At 46.9% G+C, this 19,059-nt stretch overlaps 2 protein-coding genes across 2 annotated transcripts; one reads left to right on the top strand and one right to left on the bottom strand.

Moving 5' to 3' along the window:
• Positions 1-1,971: 1,971 nt before the first annotated feature.
• cirop (ciliated left-right organizer metallopeptidase) lies at positions 1,972-9,450 on the top strand. Its single transcript, XM_079670175.1, has 14 exons — positions 1,972-2,297; positions 2,458-2,551; positions 2,859-2,910; positions 3,007-3,156; positions 3,449-3,574; positions 3,659-3,743; positions 4,426-4,571; positions 4,652-4,835; positions 4,976-5,045; positions 5,141-5,237; positions 7,326-7,424; positions 7,541-7,678; positions 8,232-8,341; positions 8,447-9,450. The coding sequence occupies exons 1-14, from the start codon at positions 2,150-2,152 to the stop codon at positions 8,643-8,645; spliced, it is 1,698 nt and encodes a 565-aa protein (XP_079526301.1). The 5' UTR covers positions 1,972-2,149; the 3' UTR covers positions 8,646-9,450.
• LOC307032310 (E3 ubiquitin-protein ligase ARIH2-like) lies at positions 8,752-18,861 on the bottom strand. Its single transcript, XM_079670189.1, has 4 exons — positions 18,621-18,861; positions 10,570-10,670; positions 10,308-10,460; positions 8,752-9,873 (listed from the first exon to the last, which is right to left on the bottom strand). The coding sequence occupies exons 1-4, from the start codon at positions 18,814-18,816 to the stop codon at positions 9,421-9,423; spliced, it is 903 nt and encodes a 300-aa protein (XP_079526315.1). The 5' UTR covers positions 18,817-18,861; the 3' UTR covers positions 8,752-9,420.
• Between the last annotated feature and the right edge of the window lie 198 nt (positions 18,862-19,059).

Below are 19,059 nucleotides of genomic sequence, written 5' to 3'. Positions count from 1 at the left end.
CGTTTGATTTGACCTCCTTGGGGAACGATTGACGAAAAGCATGGCTGATGTGTGTCTGAGTGGATTGGATGTGTACTTAATTCTAGGCTGCACATTGCAGATGAACTTTTGCACAGAAAAAATCTCCCCTATCAAGAAACAATTTATTACCGTCAGACTAAATGGTTGGTTAATTCTCATTCACTGCATTAACTTGGATGTCTCACTTTGGGATGCGCCTCCCTGCGTGTCCCAAAGTGAGACATCTCACTACTTACTGAAGTAACCTATTTTAGAAGACGTGAAATAATTATGTTTGTATAACTGCGACTGTGTGAATGCATTTGCGTTTTAGTCGTACATTGACAGTGGAGTATGTTCATAGACATGGATTGTCTCCATACTTCGGCCACTTGCACCCAGTCTCATGTTACATACATCAGAGAAAATTCTAAAAAACGATTCCCCTATTTAAGTGCCTTTTTGATGAGTTTGATTCCTGAAATACACACTGCACACCAAAACACACGGAGGCACACGTTATCTCACACCACAGCACGCATCGACACATCAGTGGCTTCATTATAATGTGAACAAAAAAAATTGCAAGCTGGCAATAACTGTTTGGGACCCCTATTTTAGTGAGCGTTTGGAGTCTACACACACCTGTGTATCTATCCCAAGTGAATGTATGTAGTCGATAGCAAAATGTGTCAAAAGACAATCTCTTCGGTGCCTGATTTTAGGAAGTGTGTGTGTGTGCACGGGAAAAGGAGCCCTAAGGAAGAAAGGAGCCCTAAATTCACAAAAACTTCAACCTCCATCACATTCTGTTACTTTTTGACACGGCAGATTTGTGGCACGCCATTTGTATTATTGTACATTTTACGGTGTTTTTATTTCCTTTTTAAGTTCTGTTCTGCTTTGATGAATGTACTGGGGTCGATGTGGAGCAACCAGATGTTTTAAATTTGCAATGTAATAAGGTAAATGAGAGAGAAAGTGATTTTATGGTTTATTAGGGTCAACTTCACTGTATATAAGTAAAAATGTGGCTGAGATTAAACAATTTGCACTTTTAGGTGTTGGGTATTGTCTGTTTTTATGTGTGTGTGTGTGGAGGGTGAGGTGTTTGAAGGCGCACCTCACACCTCGGTGGCAGTTGTTGCATTGTGCTTTGTATTCAAAAGTCCTGTTGAGGTTCACAGAGAAAGCTTTCAGAAGCTCAGATCATCACTACGGTGCGCAGGGTTAAAGGAGCATGCCGATAACATGAAGAAGGAAGTAGACTACTCGATCATGGCAAGGTAATTAAAGGTTTTCATTCTTTGGTGAAATCGTCTCTATACTTAACAGCTTCTTCAGCAAACACATGGCCTTTCCCCATATTGTGGAGCCATTTAAAATTCTACCTCCCGAACCTAAACCTATTGAGTTGGACATGTTAATGAAGATGGAAATTGTTTTACTTTGGTGTATTATTGAAATATTCTTATATTGCCAGATAACAGGCTTCTTCCTTTGTGAGTCCAGCAAATGACTTACAATTTTAAAGCGCTTGATTGGCTGTAAAAGTTCCCCATGTCATTTTTCTGATCTGACTGAAAAAAGTAACAAAAACCTAATATTTAGCATTTAAAAAAATGTTAAACTAGGCTATTAGATATGTTGGCCCTAATGCTAATATTTGATGAGTTTTATTTGCTAACGTGAAGGTCTAAATGCTGTTGAAAGTAGTCTCCACATTACTAGAAATACAGTTCTTCCAGAGAATGTGCTCATAACATTTGCTTCAGTTTATCCAAATGGTCACTTTACAAGATTAGCAGAATAGTTTGGAGCACTACATAAATGAATAGAAATTTTGGACGTGGAGCTTTATTAACTTGAAGGAAATGTTCAACTCCTCCTCATCCTCGCTGTGACCCTGAAATAGGTCGCAGCTATAATTATGGTTTCCCCTCCGTCCCAGAGGCTCTGGGTGTTGGTGGTGGTGTTGGTGGAGCTCCTTGGAGTCCTGCAGAAGTGCATCTTTGACGAAGTTCAGACCCAGGCCGGGGTGGTCCGAGCTGCACCCACTGACCCCATCAGCCCACCCAATGTGCACCCGTTAAACACCAATCCTCCAGGACGCAGGGCCTCAGTGACACACAGGAGAAGCCTGAGAAACATGGCCCCGCCCACTCCTGCCTCCCCACAGCCAATCAGAATCAGAACCTGGAGTCCAGCAGAGAGCCACAACCAATCAGAGGCTGAGAAAGAGAGGATGGAGGCAGCGGTGGAGGAGGCTGTGAGGAAGGTGTCCTCCTTACTGTCAGGTGACTAACAGAGAACACACACACACACACACACACACACACACACACACACACACACACACACACACACACACACACACACACACACACACACACACACACACACACACACACACACACACACAGAGAAGCTAACATCTATCATGATCTGTTTCCATAGTGATCAGAGTAGCAGGTCCTTTGCTGCTCAGCAGGGACGTCAATAAATACTGCAAGTTCCTCTGGAGGAATTCAAGTACTGCTAACTACAACAGGTATACAGGTATATTTAAGATGATCTTTTTCAAACGTTAATATATATTCTTTCGGAAATGTCTTTCTTTTACAAATTGCTGCATCAAATACGTTTCTCAAATTACGGAAAAAGACTTATGCTGCAACTGGAAAATCATCAGAATCAAAGGAAACAATGTCAAATATCAGCACCAAATTATTTCTACAAATAAATGTATGAAGCATATTATGTTTGTTTATGATCACCCATCTTTCCTCTTTCACTAGGTGCTCATAAATGAAGGGGAGATGTTATGAAAGTTTTAAAAGTTAGTTTTCGTCCTTCAGGTGTGGTCGAGCCAACAAAAACTACAGATCTGAGACCTGTCTGGATGTGACTGTAAGTGTCAGATGTAGTTAGTGTATTCCTGTGGTAAATGTATACAATATGTACCTGTTCACATAAAATAAAGGTTGCCATGCTTGATATCACCAGATCCCAGATGACCACCTGGCTGGGTGTGATATTTCCCCAGAGGCTGATTCACCTCTCAGGACTGAGCTCCGCCCTGAAGGAGCTGGACTCCCCGACACAGACTTCCTTCTGTACCTCCTCCTACAGGCCACGGACAGGTGTAGAGCAGAGGTAGAGCTTTCATTTTAAAAATATAAATATAAATGATAATGTTTAAAGTGTACACTTGGGATATTTTAAAGTAAGTAAAATATAGTGAAACAAACATAAAAAAGATACCAGCTGACTGGTTCCACTATTACCACAAGTATTCCCCTTATTTGTTCACATGTTATGTAAAGATGTCTTGCATAGTGAGAGGTTAATAGTGATCCCATCTCATAAAAATAGCACAGTTGTATTGCTGCCATTTCAAGTGATAATCTTTGTTTTACATCCTTTAACCCCCCCCCCCCCCCCCCAGCCTAGTGTGCTGGCCTACGCTGTCCACTGTCAGACGGACGCCGATGGACGTCCTGTTGCCGGGGTGGTGGTCCTCTGCAGGGACCGGCTGACCGGAGCCACATACAGCCACCAGGCTACGGTACAGGTACCATTAAACAAATATGTAACTAATACCGTATCTATATTGCACCATGATGTGTTGAACTGTGCGTGCTTGTCTGTTTTCCAGACTGTGATCCACGAGCTGCTCCATGCACTTGGTTTTTCTAAAGATCTTTTCCACACCTGGACCGACTGTTCCTCCAAATCTCAAGGTTTATAAAGATATTCAGATCGTTTTATATCACTGGATTCATTTGTATTCATTTTAGTACATGATGATATACTATTGTTTGATTGCCTTCTTTGTCGTGTTATTTCACTTGTTGTGCAAGTTAACAACATTTAAAAAAGGTGTGGAATTATTCTGGTAGAGCTGAATTGAATATTTGTGAGTTTATTGTGTGGTAAAAAAACAAAACAATAATCTCTAATATTCTCTAAGGACTTTTTTTTAAACTTTACTTTACTTTTAATATATTAATACTTTGATATCCAGAATCCTAGATGAAGAAAGTAAAGTACAGGCTGGAAAACAATCTTTAATTTTTATTTAAGCTCCATAAAAAGAAGAATAAAGTAAAAAGTGCTTTAATAATAATAATAATAATAATACTAATAATAATAATAATGATAAACTATTTGAAAAGTCACTTTACTTGGTGAAATAATGATTTAAACTTTTCGGCACAACAATTAGATACAATCGGGTTTAGTTAAGTACAAAAAACAAATGCAGGACAAAAAAAAAAAGGACAAACACATGATGCACTTGAGCCAAATCTTTTAAAAAAATATATATTGACTAAAATAAGTCTAGTTCACATTAAGCGTCACATGCATTTGTAAAAAAAAATTGTTCTTCCAATGTGTGTTTTTTCTTCTTCCGTGCTGCAGGGAGTGCTGTCTGCTCTCCTCGAGGCAAAGTGACTCACTCTGATGCTTCGGGTCAGATGAGGATCTACGCCCCCTCCGTCATCTCCGCTCTGCAGAGGCTCCTGGGGTCCGCTGACCCTGAGCTGGGGGGGCCGCTCGAAAACCTGGTACCGCACCGCTCTTAATCTACCTTTTTTTTCTCTTCAAATTTCTTTTATGCTTTCCTCATTTTTCTTTACACCTTCAGGATGTTCCTCTGGGGAGGACGTCCTCTCACTGGGAGGCCCGGGTCCTGCAGGGCTCCATCATGGCGGCGGTGCTGGAGGACCCCCCCACGGTCCGGATCGACCCGGTCACCCTGGCTGCTCTACAGGATACAGGCTGGTACACCGTGAACATGAGCCGGGCACAGAGTCTGGTGTGGGGAGAGGGTGAGGAAGATAAACCGTGATCAAATGCACAGTAATGATCATAATTGGTAGAAACTGACAGGACAGTAGAGCCAGAACAGCTACAGTTGCAAGTTGATTAAAACATCAAAAATAAAATGACATGAATCTGTTTCTTAAAGGCGAAGGAGGCATGTTTGGTTCCCTGTCAACCTGTCAGAACAAGTCCTCGTCCTTTTTCTGCACTGGAAGGTAGATTTTTAATAATATATATGTATTTTCTACAACAACTTCCTTTTAATCCCACATTTGCAGCACTAATGTTTGCGTTTTTTCCTCTTTGTCAGTGGGTCTGGGTGTCATTATCTTCACCTCCACAAGGGGGAGTGTCAGACTGATCGATACCTCGAGGGCTGTCGAGTGTACAAACCCCTCAAGAATGGAGTATGTTTCATCTTTTATTGGAGGAAATTCTAGAGAATCATATTCGTTAGCAATCCACTTCAGATTATATAACAAGATACACAATTTATTTACTCACTTTGCATTGCATGAAGTCATCAAAGACTTCAAAATTGCAAGAGTAACCCCCCTGCACAAAAAGGGCAGCAAATTGGACCCAGGCAACTACCGCCCTGTTTCTATACTTACCTCCATCTCGAAAGTCATGGAAAAAATAGTATATGAACAGGTCGAAAAGTACCTCGCGGACAAGAAACTAATCTATGAATTTCAATCTGGCTTTAGAACATCCCACTCCACTGACACATGCCTTCTTTATTTAAACGACCACATCAAACAAGAGGTGGACGAGGGCAAATACTGCGGCATGGTGATGCTGGACCTGCAAAAGGCTTTCGACACTGTCAATCACCCCATTCTGATTGACAAGCTAAAAGCAATTGGTTTTGATAAACTATCGGTGAGCTGGATGCAATCCTATCTGGAGGGGAGAGAACAGATGGTGGAGGTAAACGGTACTCTGTCCCCTCCCTCCCAGTGAGCTGTGGTGTTCCACAAGGAAGCATATTAGGTCCGTTACTGTTCCTAATTTATGCAAATTACATGTCATCAGCATGTGACTGCAACTTGTTCCTGTTCGCGTACGACTCAGCCCTGCTGGTCTCTGACAGGAGCAGATTGCAGGTTGAAAAAACCCTCAGCTCCGAGCTCGGCAGAATCTGCACCTGGCTCGCCGATAATAAATTATCATTACACCTGGGTAAAACAGAGTCCATTCTCTTCGGTTCGAAACATAATCTCAGCAAATCCGACGACTTCTCAGTTGCAGTGGGTGACATTATTGTCACAAGTAAGAAGGAAATTACATACCTAGGATCTATTCTTGAGGCAAACCTCTCCTGTGACAAAATGGCATCCAATGTAATAAAAAAAGTCAATCAAAGAACTAGATTCCTATACCGGATCTCCTCTCTGGTAAACAAAAACACCCTGAAAACTCTGGCAGGAGCACTCTTTCATGGGTACTATGACTATGCTTGCATGTCATGGTACCATAGCACCTCCAAGGCGCTAAAAATAAAACTTCAAACATCACAAAATAAACTGGTCAGACTACTGCTTGATCTTTCATCTAGAACCCACCTCACCTCTGCCCACTTTGACAACCTAGGATGGCTTAGAGTAGACGACAGAGTACAGCTACTTGCAATGGGCCTCGTCTACAAGATCCAATACACCTCTATGGTACCCATGTACATGTCAAAATTCTTCCCAAAGGTCAAGGAATACCATGATCATAACACCAGAGGGAGCTCCACAAATCATGTAAAACCCAGATTTGGCACAAAAAAAGGGGAATACACGTTTCGCAATTATGCCACATCAAGGTGGAACGCTCTTCCCACTACTGTAAAGGAAAGTAAAACTATACTTACCTTCAAAACCTCTCTTAAAGAGCACCTTCGGGGGAGAGCATTGCAAAACTGGCTCCGGTAATGGTACAAATCTCAACCTGTCGTACAATGGACAGCTTCCCCCCCCCATCTATGTATATACTCGCATTTTAGACTCTGTTACTAACTGTATATCTGTAGACTTGGTATGTCTTAAATGTCCGGTTAGGATGTATTAGAACGAAATCTAAAATGAAATTTGTAAGTAAGTCATCTGTATGTAAAAAAACACCTGTATGTAAATTGTAAATAAGTCATCTGTATGTCAAATATGTCTTGTATGTCTTAAATGATATGATGAATTGGAAATGGGGGACCCTGATGTAAACAAGACGAAAGTCTTTCTCTGGTCTGCATCCCCTTAACAATTGTATGTTTTGAGCTGTACTGTACTGTACCCAATATACAAGCTGTTAATAAACTTTTCAATCAATCAATCAATCAATCAATCATCTACTAAATGAAGCATTTTCTTCACATACTTTCACCTTTTTGTCGTTCTGTAAAGCAGACATATTGGGGTCCTTTCTATGTTTGAGCCTAAACACAATCTGTGAAATGTTATGATGTTGCAGCAACACACTCTCACAGTCTCTGTCATTATTTTGTGTTCCAGAGTGAATGTTGGAAAGAGGAAAATGGCGGAGAAGAGGACTGGAGCGGGGAGATGTTTGGTTTTCACAGCCGCTGCTTCTTCTCAAACCTGACCAGACAGGTGTGTGTGTGTAGCGTGCCTGTAGCGTGCCTGTAGCGTGCCTGTAGCGTGCCTGTAGCGTGCCTGTAGCGTGCCTGTCACCCGACTGAACGTTAACCAACCATTTTCTATTTCAGAACCAGAGTGAGGTTCGTTCGTCCGGCATCTTTGAGGAGGGTCGGTGTTACAGACACAGGTGTAGAGGACCCAACAGATACCAAGTCCAGGTGTCTGGCTCTGAATGGGAGGACTGTCCAGCAGGGGACACCGTTAAGGTAACAGGACATGACCTTAGCTACAGTTTAAACTACAATAGAGTCTTTCAATGGTACGTATCACACTAACCACTTTGTGAGGTATTTGGAATTAAACATCCATATTTGCTGTTATTTCCTTTCCTATGTACATTGAGGAACAACTGCATTGTTTTCTTAAGGTAATATGAGAAATGTACATGGTAGATGGATAGATAGAAATAATTGTTTATATTTCATTTTCTTTTGTCTTTTTTTGGCAAACGTTTTTGCCCATAAAAAGTGATAACCGGAAATGAAATGAAATGTTTTAAGAAGGCTCAGCATTATTTACAAGATGTTATCATATCCAATAATCACTTTTTAAATGTCACGGTTATCATCAATATCGATTTATTGCCACACTCCTAATAGATGGTATGAGTGTATAAGAATTAAAATCATGTGTGTACTGACATTACACATTTTTCAGTGTTAATGTGACAATGATATTCTGACAACCTCGCAGATGCCCAGTTCCCATAAGAGCTCTAATCACAGAATCCATTGTGTCTTTGCTGTTTTTAACGTTCAGATAAAAGGATATCTGGGTTCGGTCCACTGTCCTGACGGGAGGTTATGTCGGTACGATGACATCACTCCTCCCTCTAATGATGTCACTACATTTCCTGCTTCTGCCACAAGGCAAGTGCGATTTTACAAGAGACCCCTTTAAAATGTAACCTTTAACTCAGTCAGTTACGTCCCACCTCTGCTCAAACTCACCTCACTTTACTGCTCTTTGCTCAGTGACCCGTATGAGGCTGTCCCGTCAGCGCAGGACTGGAGCTGGCCCCCCCTCAGACCCCCCACTGAGCTGACTGCAGCCTCAGCGCTCTGCCTCACGGCGGCTGTGTGTGTCCTCTCTGCAGCCGTGGTGTGTTACAGGAAGTGTTGCTCCTGCAGGGTCCGGGTCCACGCTGCCTCGGAGCATCACACTGATCTGTAGCTAACACAGACTCCAAAAACTATGAAAAATCTGTGTTTGATTGGCTTGTTTTTCCTCAGGATAAATCCTTTATTTTTATGAGAAAGAGAAATAATGGATTCCAACAAAAAGTACATTTTTTATTATTTTTGTATTTATAGAATACAGCAAAGTCATGAAAAGGTGAATGTTTACCAGCTGGTTTACTATTCCATGAACAATGATAAAATGCAACAAAAAAAAAACATAATAAAAGGATATGGCCAAACAAACTACAAACATCAGATGTATTACTGACGGAATCATTAAAGAAAGATGCAATGAGTCACAGAGAAATTATCTTTTACTTTAGTTGACTGTATTATACTTTTTTAATATTATAAACCAAATGAAGTCAAAGTAATAACAGTACTATGTAAAGCTACACCATGAGTCCAGAACGTTTCATAAATCATCCATAAGACATCTTTTAAAAGTACAATTGTGTTTATTAAAAACAGTAGGAATAAGACATGGCCTACTGTTTTTGAAAATTCTATATATTTCATTAAACAAAATAAAAAATAAATACACAAATTGTCACCTTTTCCATTCCTGATGAGTTTGCATCCCTTCCAAATACTAAGTCAAAAACAAGCCTCGGATACATGAAGCACTTTACAAAGTAAACTCTTACTCTGTGGTAAAAATCCTGTTACTTTTATTTGGGTAAACACAAGAAATACTAACACAACTTTTACTTTAGTTTGACTTATTTCTAAGCCAACAGTATTAAATCAACAGAAGCCGAGTCGCTCTATTTCCTCTGCCACACGGTTATGGTGGTCTGTCTGGGGGCAACCGGACAACAAACGAAGTATGAACTTCCCTCCTGCTCCAGGCACTCTTTGGTTAGTTTTAGGCAAACAAAACAGAACACCACATTACATCGTTGACATCCGATGTATTTACATCCTTTTTTGTTATGGTCCACCAGCAAACCACAGGTGGGACAGGCCCGGGTGGAGGGGCAGCCGGACACCTCCCTCAAACGCTCAAAGGTGATGTCTGGGCAGTTTCTCAGTATGTCCAGTGGGTTCTGGCAGTCTCTATTTTCACAGCGGTCTGAACGGGGAGCCGGACCTTTCCATTCCTCCAGACACTGCCAGCAGAATGAAAAGGCCCTTTTCTTTTCAGCTTTGCACATTACGCAGTGGACCCTCAGATTATACACGTTTCTCCGCTCCACAAAACTCTTGCAGCCGGGACACTGTGAAGTTAAACTTTATTTAAATGTTGTATATGTTTGCACAACACTTCTTAAAGGTGGGGTATGTAATTTATTTCAGAAACACTTTTTGTTATATTCCATGGAATGCTCTTAACATCCCGATAGCAATGAATCAATGCTTTGACAATAAATATATACAAATATTTTATCTGTGGAAGCCGTGGCGCTGTAAAAAGCAAACCAATTATCTGAGCCGGCCCGCGGCAGATAATTGCCTTCATTGGTTATGTGCGCGTTCGTGTGTGTTGGAGGAGGGGCTCTGTAAGGAAGTCTGAAGGAAGGGGCAGATTTTTTTTCGTTTTTTTGCTTTCAAATTCTAGCGCACTCGAGCTGGTTTCTCCATTCTTACTTACCCTACCTTTAGCTTGCAAATTATGTTTATTGGAACAATTCAGTTGAATTAAGATACTTACTGATTTGACGTCCAAGTATTCTTTAGCAGCTCTGAACATTTTCCTTTCAAAGTACTCCATTTCTCCGGGGGTCAGAAGAGCCATTTTCCACACTTCGTCATACGGCCACTCAACATTACAGCCGGGTTGGCCACACACAAATCTGATTTCACCCTTGGGGTTTGAAGAGAAAGAAGAATTACGTTTTTAGAGAATTTTTTTTTGCCAATTATATTTGAATTTCATTAAGAACTTGAATATAAAAGATTAACTAGCACACTACCTGACCCAACAGCTGTTTACACCAGTTGGTGAGAGACATGGGGGTGACGGTATGACCGCAGGACATCTTGGCTCTGCGAGACTTGAAGTCATTGCACTCAACTACGAGAAACACAAATACAAATGTTACTGAGAAGCAGAGATGGGGTCGTTACTCAAAAAAAGTAATATATTACATATTACTTTTAAAAAAGTAATATATTACTCTACTTCGTTACTCTCTACATAAAGTAACTCGTTACTTTACTCATTTCTTTACATTACTTTTGCGTTACTCAGAAACAGCCTATAGTCACAACTTAAAACGTAGGCCTATATGTGCACACATATAACAATTATTGCAATAAGGAAGACATAACACAAGTTAAAGGTGGGGTAGGTAAGTTTGAGAAACCGGCTCGAGATACACTTTTTGTTATATTCCATGGAATGCTCTTAACATCCCGATAGCAATGAATATCTTAAGTGCTTTTGAAGAGTTTATCGCCGGCCACTAGAGGGCAGTGTCACTGCTGTCGCTGCCCGGTTATGCCGTGCTCTGACCCGGAAGTGCCGAGCGGCCATTTTAGTTCAAACATTGTTCATGCACTCCGCCTCGAGTTGAGACGTTCGTCCACTCATTCATGTAAGACTGTTTCCACTATTATATTATACCATATATTATACTATATATATATTATACTATTATACTACTATACTCTGTTTCGTGGTATATATTTGTGTTGATTGAATTGCATGGATGTAATACTTTGTCAGCTTATCTTGCTGCATTATTCTGTTTTAGGGTGTCGTCATCCTTGTCAATAAATCACCGAAACTGACATTGAGGAGTGTGTTTCTTCATGACGACACCATGGTCGTTGTTGGATGCCCTGTCCCCGGCTGCGAGTTCAAATCCGATGACTTGTCTGAAGCACTCGTCATTGCTATATTGACGATTCATGGATGTAGCCACCAGCACGCAGCGCCTGTCATGGCCGCGCCAGCCCAGGCCCCAGCCCCTCACGGCCCGAGACTCGATCGGCCCAAAGTTGATGTGGGCGTGTCAATAGAGGAATGGAACGTGTTCATCCGCCGTTGGAATGTATTCCGCGCCGGCTCAGGCATAGGGGACGCACAGGCCCCCTTCCAGCTGTTTCAGTGCGCTGGGCCTGTACTTGGAGACAGCCTGTTGAAAGCCGTCCCCGACGCCGCTTCCGGACCCTTGCCAGACCTGATCACCGTCATGCGTTCCCTAGCTGTCATCCCAGTTGCTACATGCGTCCTGCGCACCGAACTACTTCAGTTACGCCAGGAACGCGACGAGACATTCCGCGCATTCGCTGCCAGAGTGCGGGGTAAAGCAGAGACATGCGCATATAATGCGGTATGCGAGTGTGGTAAGGACGTGGACTATACCGACCACATTATCCGCGATGTGCTGCTCAATGGCATCTATGACTCGGACATACGCCGCGAGACGCTAGGGACAACTGACGTCCTGGTCAAGCCAGTTAATGACGTGATTGCACTCGTCGAGAACAAAGAGATGGCCCGTAACGCTCTCCCGTCGTCCTCCCTATCAGCCATGTCGTCATTCCGGCGCTTGAAGACGACTCCACAGGCGAGCCCCGCCCCGAGCCCCGCGGACGGGGCTAAACGTGCCTCGTGTCCGGAATGTAAGAACGTCTTTAACGTCTTCACGGAGGGGCCTTGCGGGTGGAACCCTAAGCCTCACCAGGTGTGCATCGGCTGCTACAGGGCCCGCCGACAACAGAGGCGTCAACAGCCGTCATCCGACAGTCAACAGGCCGCCATGGGGTCGGAGCTGGTATCCCAGGTCTCGTCGGTGCAAGCTGGAGCCCGCCCTGGCCGACGTCGCGGGAGCCTTCGCCGACGCCGCGCCCCTACGTCGCACGGCTGTGTCGACAGGCCTTCACCTATCATACTCGAGCACCACATCTTCTCCAAGGGCGAATGGAGGCGAGCCAGGCTGAGAGACCACCCCCGGGCGTTAATCACCATCTCGATGGACATGCCAGTCGGGCCGAGGGATGGCACCAGCAACCGGGGCTCGGCCGACGGAGCTCGAATATCCGCCGTCGCAGACACTGGCGCGCAGTCGGACCTTTGGTCTCTGGAGGAGTTCCTGGCCTGCGGTTTCGCGCGGGACGACCTGCGACCCGTCAGCCTCAGCCTGTTGGCCGCCAACCGCTCCCCTATAGCCATCGAGGGAGCGTTCTTCGCTAGGCTCTCGACGACCTGCAGCGGGGGCCGTACTACATCCTGCCGTTCCATGGTATATGTGAGCAGCTCAGTCCGGGCCATGTACCTCTCCTACGAGTCGTTGCTCAACCTCGGCCTCTTGCCCAGTAACTTCCCGTCGGACGACGTTGCAAGGGGGCCCAAGGACAGGCGTAGCCCTGACACGGCTGACACGCCAGTCCAGCCCCTGTCCATCAATGCGACGAGGTCAACCAACGGCGGCTGCGTGGGGCCAAGTGACCCCGGGGACGCCCAATGCTCATGTCCTCAGCGCACGGTCCCCCCGGCGCGCCCCGCAGCACTGCCGTTCCCTTGTACGCCAGAGAACAATAACCGGATGAAAGGTTGGCTACTCGGGAGATATGCCTCGTCGACATTCAATACTTGCCCCCATCGGGCACTACCATGCATGGAGGGGCCGCCTATCGAGATGCACGTGGACCCCGCAGCTACGCCTAAGGCATGCCACACCGCGGCTACGGTGCCTCTACACTGGCAGCGGAGGGTTCACGATGACCTCCTGCGGGACGAAGCCCTTGGGGTCATTGAACGCGTGCCGTACGGCGAGCCGGTGACGTGGTGCCATCGTATGGTAGTCACTCGGAAGCACGACGGTTCCCCCCGCAGGACCGTGGACCTCTCCCCCCTCAACAAGTTCTGCCAACGTGAGACCTTCGCCACTGAGTCCCCGTTCCACCTCGCACGCCGCGTCCCGAAGGGCACCTGGAAGACCGTCACGGACGCCTGGAACGGCTACCACAGTGTTCCCCTGCGTGAGTCGGATCGCCACCTCACTACCTTCATCACGCCCTTCGGCCGTTGGCGCTACACCAGGGCACCACAGGGTTTCCTGTCGTCAGGGGATGGCTACAACCGTCGGTTTGACGCCGTCCTCTCGGACTATGAACGCAAGGAACGTTGTGTGGATGACACCATCCACTATGACACCGACCTGGAGCAACACTGGTGGAGGACCATCGACTTCCTGACGCGTGTCGGCCGATCGGGGATCGTGCTGAATCCGGACAAGCTTCAGTTCGCGGAGAGGTGCGTCGACTTCGCTGGCTTCAGGGTGTCGGAATCTACCATCGAACCGCTCCCAAAATACTTGGACGCCATCCGGGACTTCCCCACCCCAGGCTCCACGACGGACATCAGGAGTTGGTTCGGCCTTGTCAACCAGGTGGCTAACTACGCCCAGTTGCGTGACACGATGGCTCCATTTAAGCCGTTCCTCAGCCCACGCTGTGCGTTCCTATGGTCCCCCGTTCTGGAGGAGGCCTACCAGACGTCCAAGCAAGCCATAATGGAGGCCATCCGCGAGGGCGTGGAGATCTACGACATGCAGAAGCGTACCTGCCTCCGCCCTGACTGGTCCATGCGTGGCATTGGCTACTTCCTGCTCCAGCAACATTGTCACTGTGCCTCGGGCATACCGGACTGCTGTCCAGGAGGGTGGAGGGTCACCCTCGCGGGCTCGCGTTTCCTGTCCCCTGCGGAGCAGCGCTATGCAGCCGTCGAGGGAGAGGCCCTAGCTGTGGCATGGGGCCTGGAACAGACGCGGTACTTCACGCAGGGGTCCGACAACCTCGTCGTGGTCACCGACCATAAGCCGTTGGTGAAAATCTTTGGCGACCGTACGCTGGATGAGATCACAAACTCGCGTCTGTTTAGACTGAAGCAGCGCACCCTCCCATGGCGCTTCGACATTGTGCATCTGCCTGGCAAGAGCAACTATGCCGCTGATGCCACGTCGAGGCATCCTTCCCCCTCGGGTTCAGCGAACGGCCTCTCATTGGGGCTGCCGAGCGGGCCTGACGCCATGGAGTCAGCACTCATGGCCTCCATCCGCGACGACGCACGGGAGCTCGGAGCCGTCTCTTGGCCCCTCCTCGCACGGGAAACAGCGGCTGATGGATGCCTCGGCCACCTCCTCCAACTCATCGAGCAAGAGGGTGGGATTGACGTTAACGACCCTGCCCTGGCGAGTCTGTCATCGGTCTGTGAGTCCGTCTACGCCCAGGACGGCGTCCTGCTCTATCGGGACCGCGTCGTGGTTCCCCCATCCCTCCGTGGGAGGGTCCTTCGGCATCTCCATGCCGCTCACCAGGGGACCTCAGCTATGGGGCAGCATGCCCGAGCCATAGTTTACTGGCCCGGGATGTCCGGGGACATTCAGGCCACCAGGGACGGGTGTGCAGACTGCAACCGCAATGCTCCGTCACAGGCGGCTACACCCCCCCGGCCGTCCCCACCCCCGTCCACGCCATTCGAGGCGGTGTTTGCTGACTTCTTCGACTATGGGGGCCGTCACTACCTAGTTGTCGGGGATCGGCTCTCGGGCTGGGTAGAGGTCCTGAGCTCTACGGCGGGTACTGCCCTGGCGGGCTCAGCTGGCCTGGTCCAACACCTCCGGTCGTTCTTCGCCACCTTCGGCGTACCGGAGGAGCTCTCGAGCGACGGTGGTCCGGAATTCAAGGCGAGCCACACCGAGGACTTCCTCCGCTTATGGCACGTCGAACACCGTGTGTCTTCCGTTAGCTTTCCGCAGTCGAATGGGAGGGCGGAGGTTGCGGTTAAGACTGCTAAGCGCCTCTTGATGTCCAACACCGGCCCGTCGGGCAGCCTTGATCAGGACCGCTTCCTGCGCGCTATGCTGCAGTTGCGTAACACGCCTGACCCCGACTGCGACCTCTCGCCAGCACAGATCATCTTCGGCCGCCCACTTCGTGGCTCGCTCTCCTTCGTGAACCGCCTCGAGAAGTTCTCGAACCCGCATATCCGCCTGCTATGGCGCGAGGCATGGGCGGCGAAGGAGGACGCCCTTCGGACCCGTATGTCCCGTACCACCGAGTCTCTGGGGGCTCACTCGAGACCGCTCCGCCCATTGGCACTCGGCGAAAGGGTATTCCTCCAGAACCAGCAAGGCCCGAGCCCCCACAAATGGGACAGGTCGGGGATCGTGGTGGAGTCGCCGGGCCACGACCAGTATCGGGTCAGGGTTGACGGTTCGGGACGTCTGACACTGCGCAACCGGCGGTTCCTCCGTGCCTACACGCCGGCCACACCCTGCGCCCGCGAGCAGTCGGCTGCGCCGTCGCCTGCGCCGTCGCCTGCGCCGTCGCCGCCGCCCGCTGCCCTGGGTCATCAGCCCCCACCTATCCACCCGGGCTGGGCGACGCCCCAGGGGATTGCTCAGCGGCCGGCTGTCGGGCCCCGCGACTCGGCTATTGGCGCTTCCCCACCGACGCCTGCTGATGGGGCGTCCTCTGACCTCGCTGTTCCTACGGGTGCCTTCCTGGGTGCACCGCTCCCGGTGCCGCAGTCGCCGCCGACGCTGCCCCAGCCGACTCGGCCGGGCCGCTTGAGGAGGCCGCCTGCACGTTACGAGCCCGAGTCTGGCAGCTGGATACGGGATGTAGACCGTTAACCTATTCCGGCCCATAGCTTTCCGGTCTGGGGGGGATGAAGAGTTTATCGCCGGCCACTAGAGGGCAGTGTCACTGCTGTCGCTGCCCGGTTATGCCGTGCTCTGACCCGGAAGTGCCGAGCGGCCATTTTAGTTCAAACATTGTTCACGCACTCCGCCTCGAGTTGAGACGTTCGTCCACTCATTCATGTAAGACTGTTTCCACTATTATATTATACCATATATTATACTATATATATATTATACTATTATACTACTATACTCTGTTTCGTGGTATATATTTGTGTTGATTGAATTGCATGGATGTAATACTTTGTCAGCTTATCTTGCTGCATTATTCTGTTTTAGGGTGTCGTCATCCTTGTCAATAAATCACCGAAACTGACATTGAGGAGTGTGTTTCTTCAGCTTTGACAAAAAATGTCATCTGTGGAAGCCGTAGTACTCTAAAAAAGCACGACCAATCATTTTAGCCGGCCCGGCTAAAGTAACTGGATGGCCTACCTGCCTGTCAGCCTTCCATCTGTGGACAAACTTATCTCGTGCCCTCATTGCTAATGTGCGCGTTCGTGTGTGTTGGAGGAGGGCCTCTGTAAGGAAGTAGCAGATTACTTCCGGCTGTGTATTTTCAAATTATAGCGCACTCGAGCTGGTTTCTCCAAAATTACCTACCCCACCTTTAATAACGGTGAAAATTCAAGTTTTTGCTGCTTGTTCTGAGTCGGCACTCACTCAACATCATCACTCTGGGTTCGGGGGTCTTTAGCTACTAGCTTCGTGTTAGCATGTTGCCTGCAGGTGCTTGGAGAGGTATGATGTTGTTGTGTTTGCAGCCAGCAGTGCACCTGACTGTCACATTCCTGTCCTTTCTTCTGACAAATTTAAAATAATGGGCATACCTCCACCCAGGCGCGTCGCCTGGCCTGGGCATCCGGGGCCGTTTTTGAAGATGGACATAAGAACATTTTTTCTCAAAAAAGTGTTGGCTCACACAACAACACCAGAGCCACCACTTGCGCCAGGTAAACAAGGTATGTAAATGTCAGTAAACTTCCAAGTTATGTGAACCTGTAAGCAAAGCATAAATTACAGCTAAGTTGTTGACGTTACTTTGAATCGCGCGGGTAAGCTAAACCGTTAGCAAGTAGCGATAGCTAGCCGGAGATATTAAATTAACACTTTGTCATACAATATAAATGTTATGTTTTTTAGCGTTACCAGGTGATTTCAAAGAAAGCTCTCTGGAAAACGTTGACTTACTGTCAGTGTTCGACTAGAAGCTACCTTACATTACAGTCACAGGGGAGTGATTTGTAAAATATCCATAAAGAAAAAGTAAATCTGTTTACAGTTCTGTTTCATATGGGTGTTGAAAGATGTATCCATATCTCTTAATGTTGCTCTCAAAGTGCACCAGATTGATTCTTCAATATTTAAAAAAAAATCGTCCCGGGGGTTAATGCCCCCGGACCCCCCTATAGGAGGTGAGGACCCCCCTATAGGAGGTGAGGACTCCCCTAGAGGAGCTTATAAAAATAGCACTTTACCCCTGCTTACACCTATATGCCGTGAGCTGATTATCAAGCCTTCATTGTAACAGTCGCAGGTGTACTGTGTATGTGCGTGTGGGGAGTGTTGCAGTAGAAAATTCCACTGTCGCCCGTTAACTTAATGTACCTTAATGAACTGTGGGCTAAGCCCCGAATGTTTCCAGGTCCAGGAAACGCCCCTGCCTCCACCCCTCGAAAGGTATAGCTTAATTTGTTATATGTCTCAGTCTCAGTCTGCAGCTCAACCCCTGCGACAGCTGCATCTGGACAAGTCGCGCAAATGTTACGAAAATATAAACCTGGGGTGGAAATCCCTCTAGTGACTTGAAATATTTAAAGTGTTAAAAGTTAGACCTATCACATTTAACAATCTTATCTACCCCTAGAACCAGCTAAGCTATAAATGTTTATTATTTACTGTCGTGTCGGGTCACTCATTTACTGGATCAGCGAGCTGCATGAGAGACAGACGGGTTGTCAGGAGAGGGAGAGGAAAAGAGAGGCACGTATATTATACCCGCCGTGTTATTAAAGTTGCTGTAAACTTCTGTAACTACTACATCTAGTCTACGTCTAGTCTGTCAAAGGGAGAATCTAGTATTTTTTTCGCGCAATGTTAGTAACTATAGTGTGATTGATTATTACTGAATGTATAAAAGTAAATGTTAGTAGGCCTAACTGTAGTGTGATTACTAACTTTATAACAGTAACGCGTTACATTACTCCGTTACCGACGAATGTAACATTATTACAGTAACGTGTTACACCCAACTCTGCTGAGAAGTTAGATATATTAGAAATTAAATGTCAGATTCTTTGGCTACTCACAATCGTGGTCGTCTTCTCCATCGACAAAAATAAGTGTGCTGTCCTGAAGTGAGTCATAACACTTCTCCTGCTCTGAGGCTTTGTTGCTCTGTTGTTCAGAAGGATTCATCTTGTTTGCCTCGGCTGAAGTGCTCGGTTGTGCAGAATCGTTTGTCCTCTGTTCAATTGTCACATTACTGCTTTGCTGAGAGCCCATCTCGACTGAGTGCCAATACAACACTGACTGCACGTAGGCCTAGCCTAGGTATAGAACCCAGGGTCATTCACTCTTCAAGAAGTCACATGATTTTAAGTCGCCCACACCACGCCCTAAAACAGAATTCATAAACACATTGGACCCGTTTTTAAGTTTAATTTGCGGCCGGTGTTGTGCCTAGGGTGATCAGGTCCCAACAAACCAAATGTGGGACAAGGAGTATGTTTGTGTGGGACAATGTGG

Source organism: Notothenia rossii (genome assembly GCF_949606895.1).
Source record: "Notothenia rossii genome assembly, chromosome: 3".
NCBI lineage: Eukaryota > Metazoa > Chordata > Actinopteri > Perciformes > Nototheniidae > Notothenia > Notothenia rossii.
Note: the sequence above shows the minus strand (reverse complement) of the source record. Positions and strands in the feature narration are given on the sequence as shown.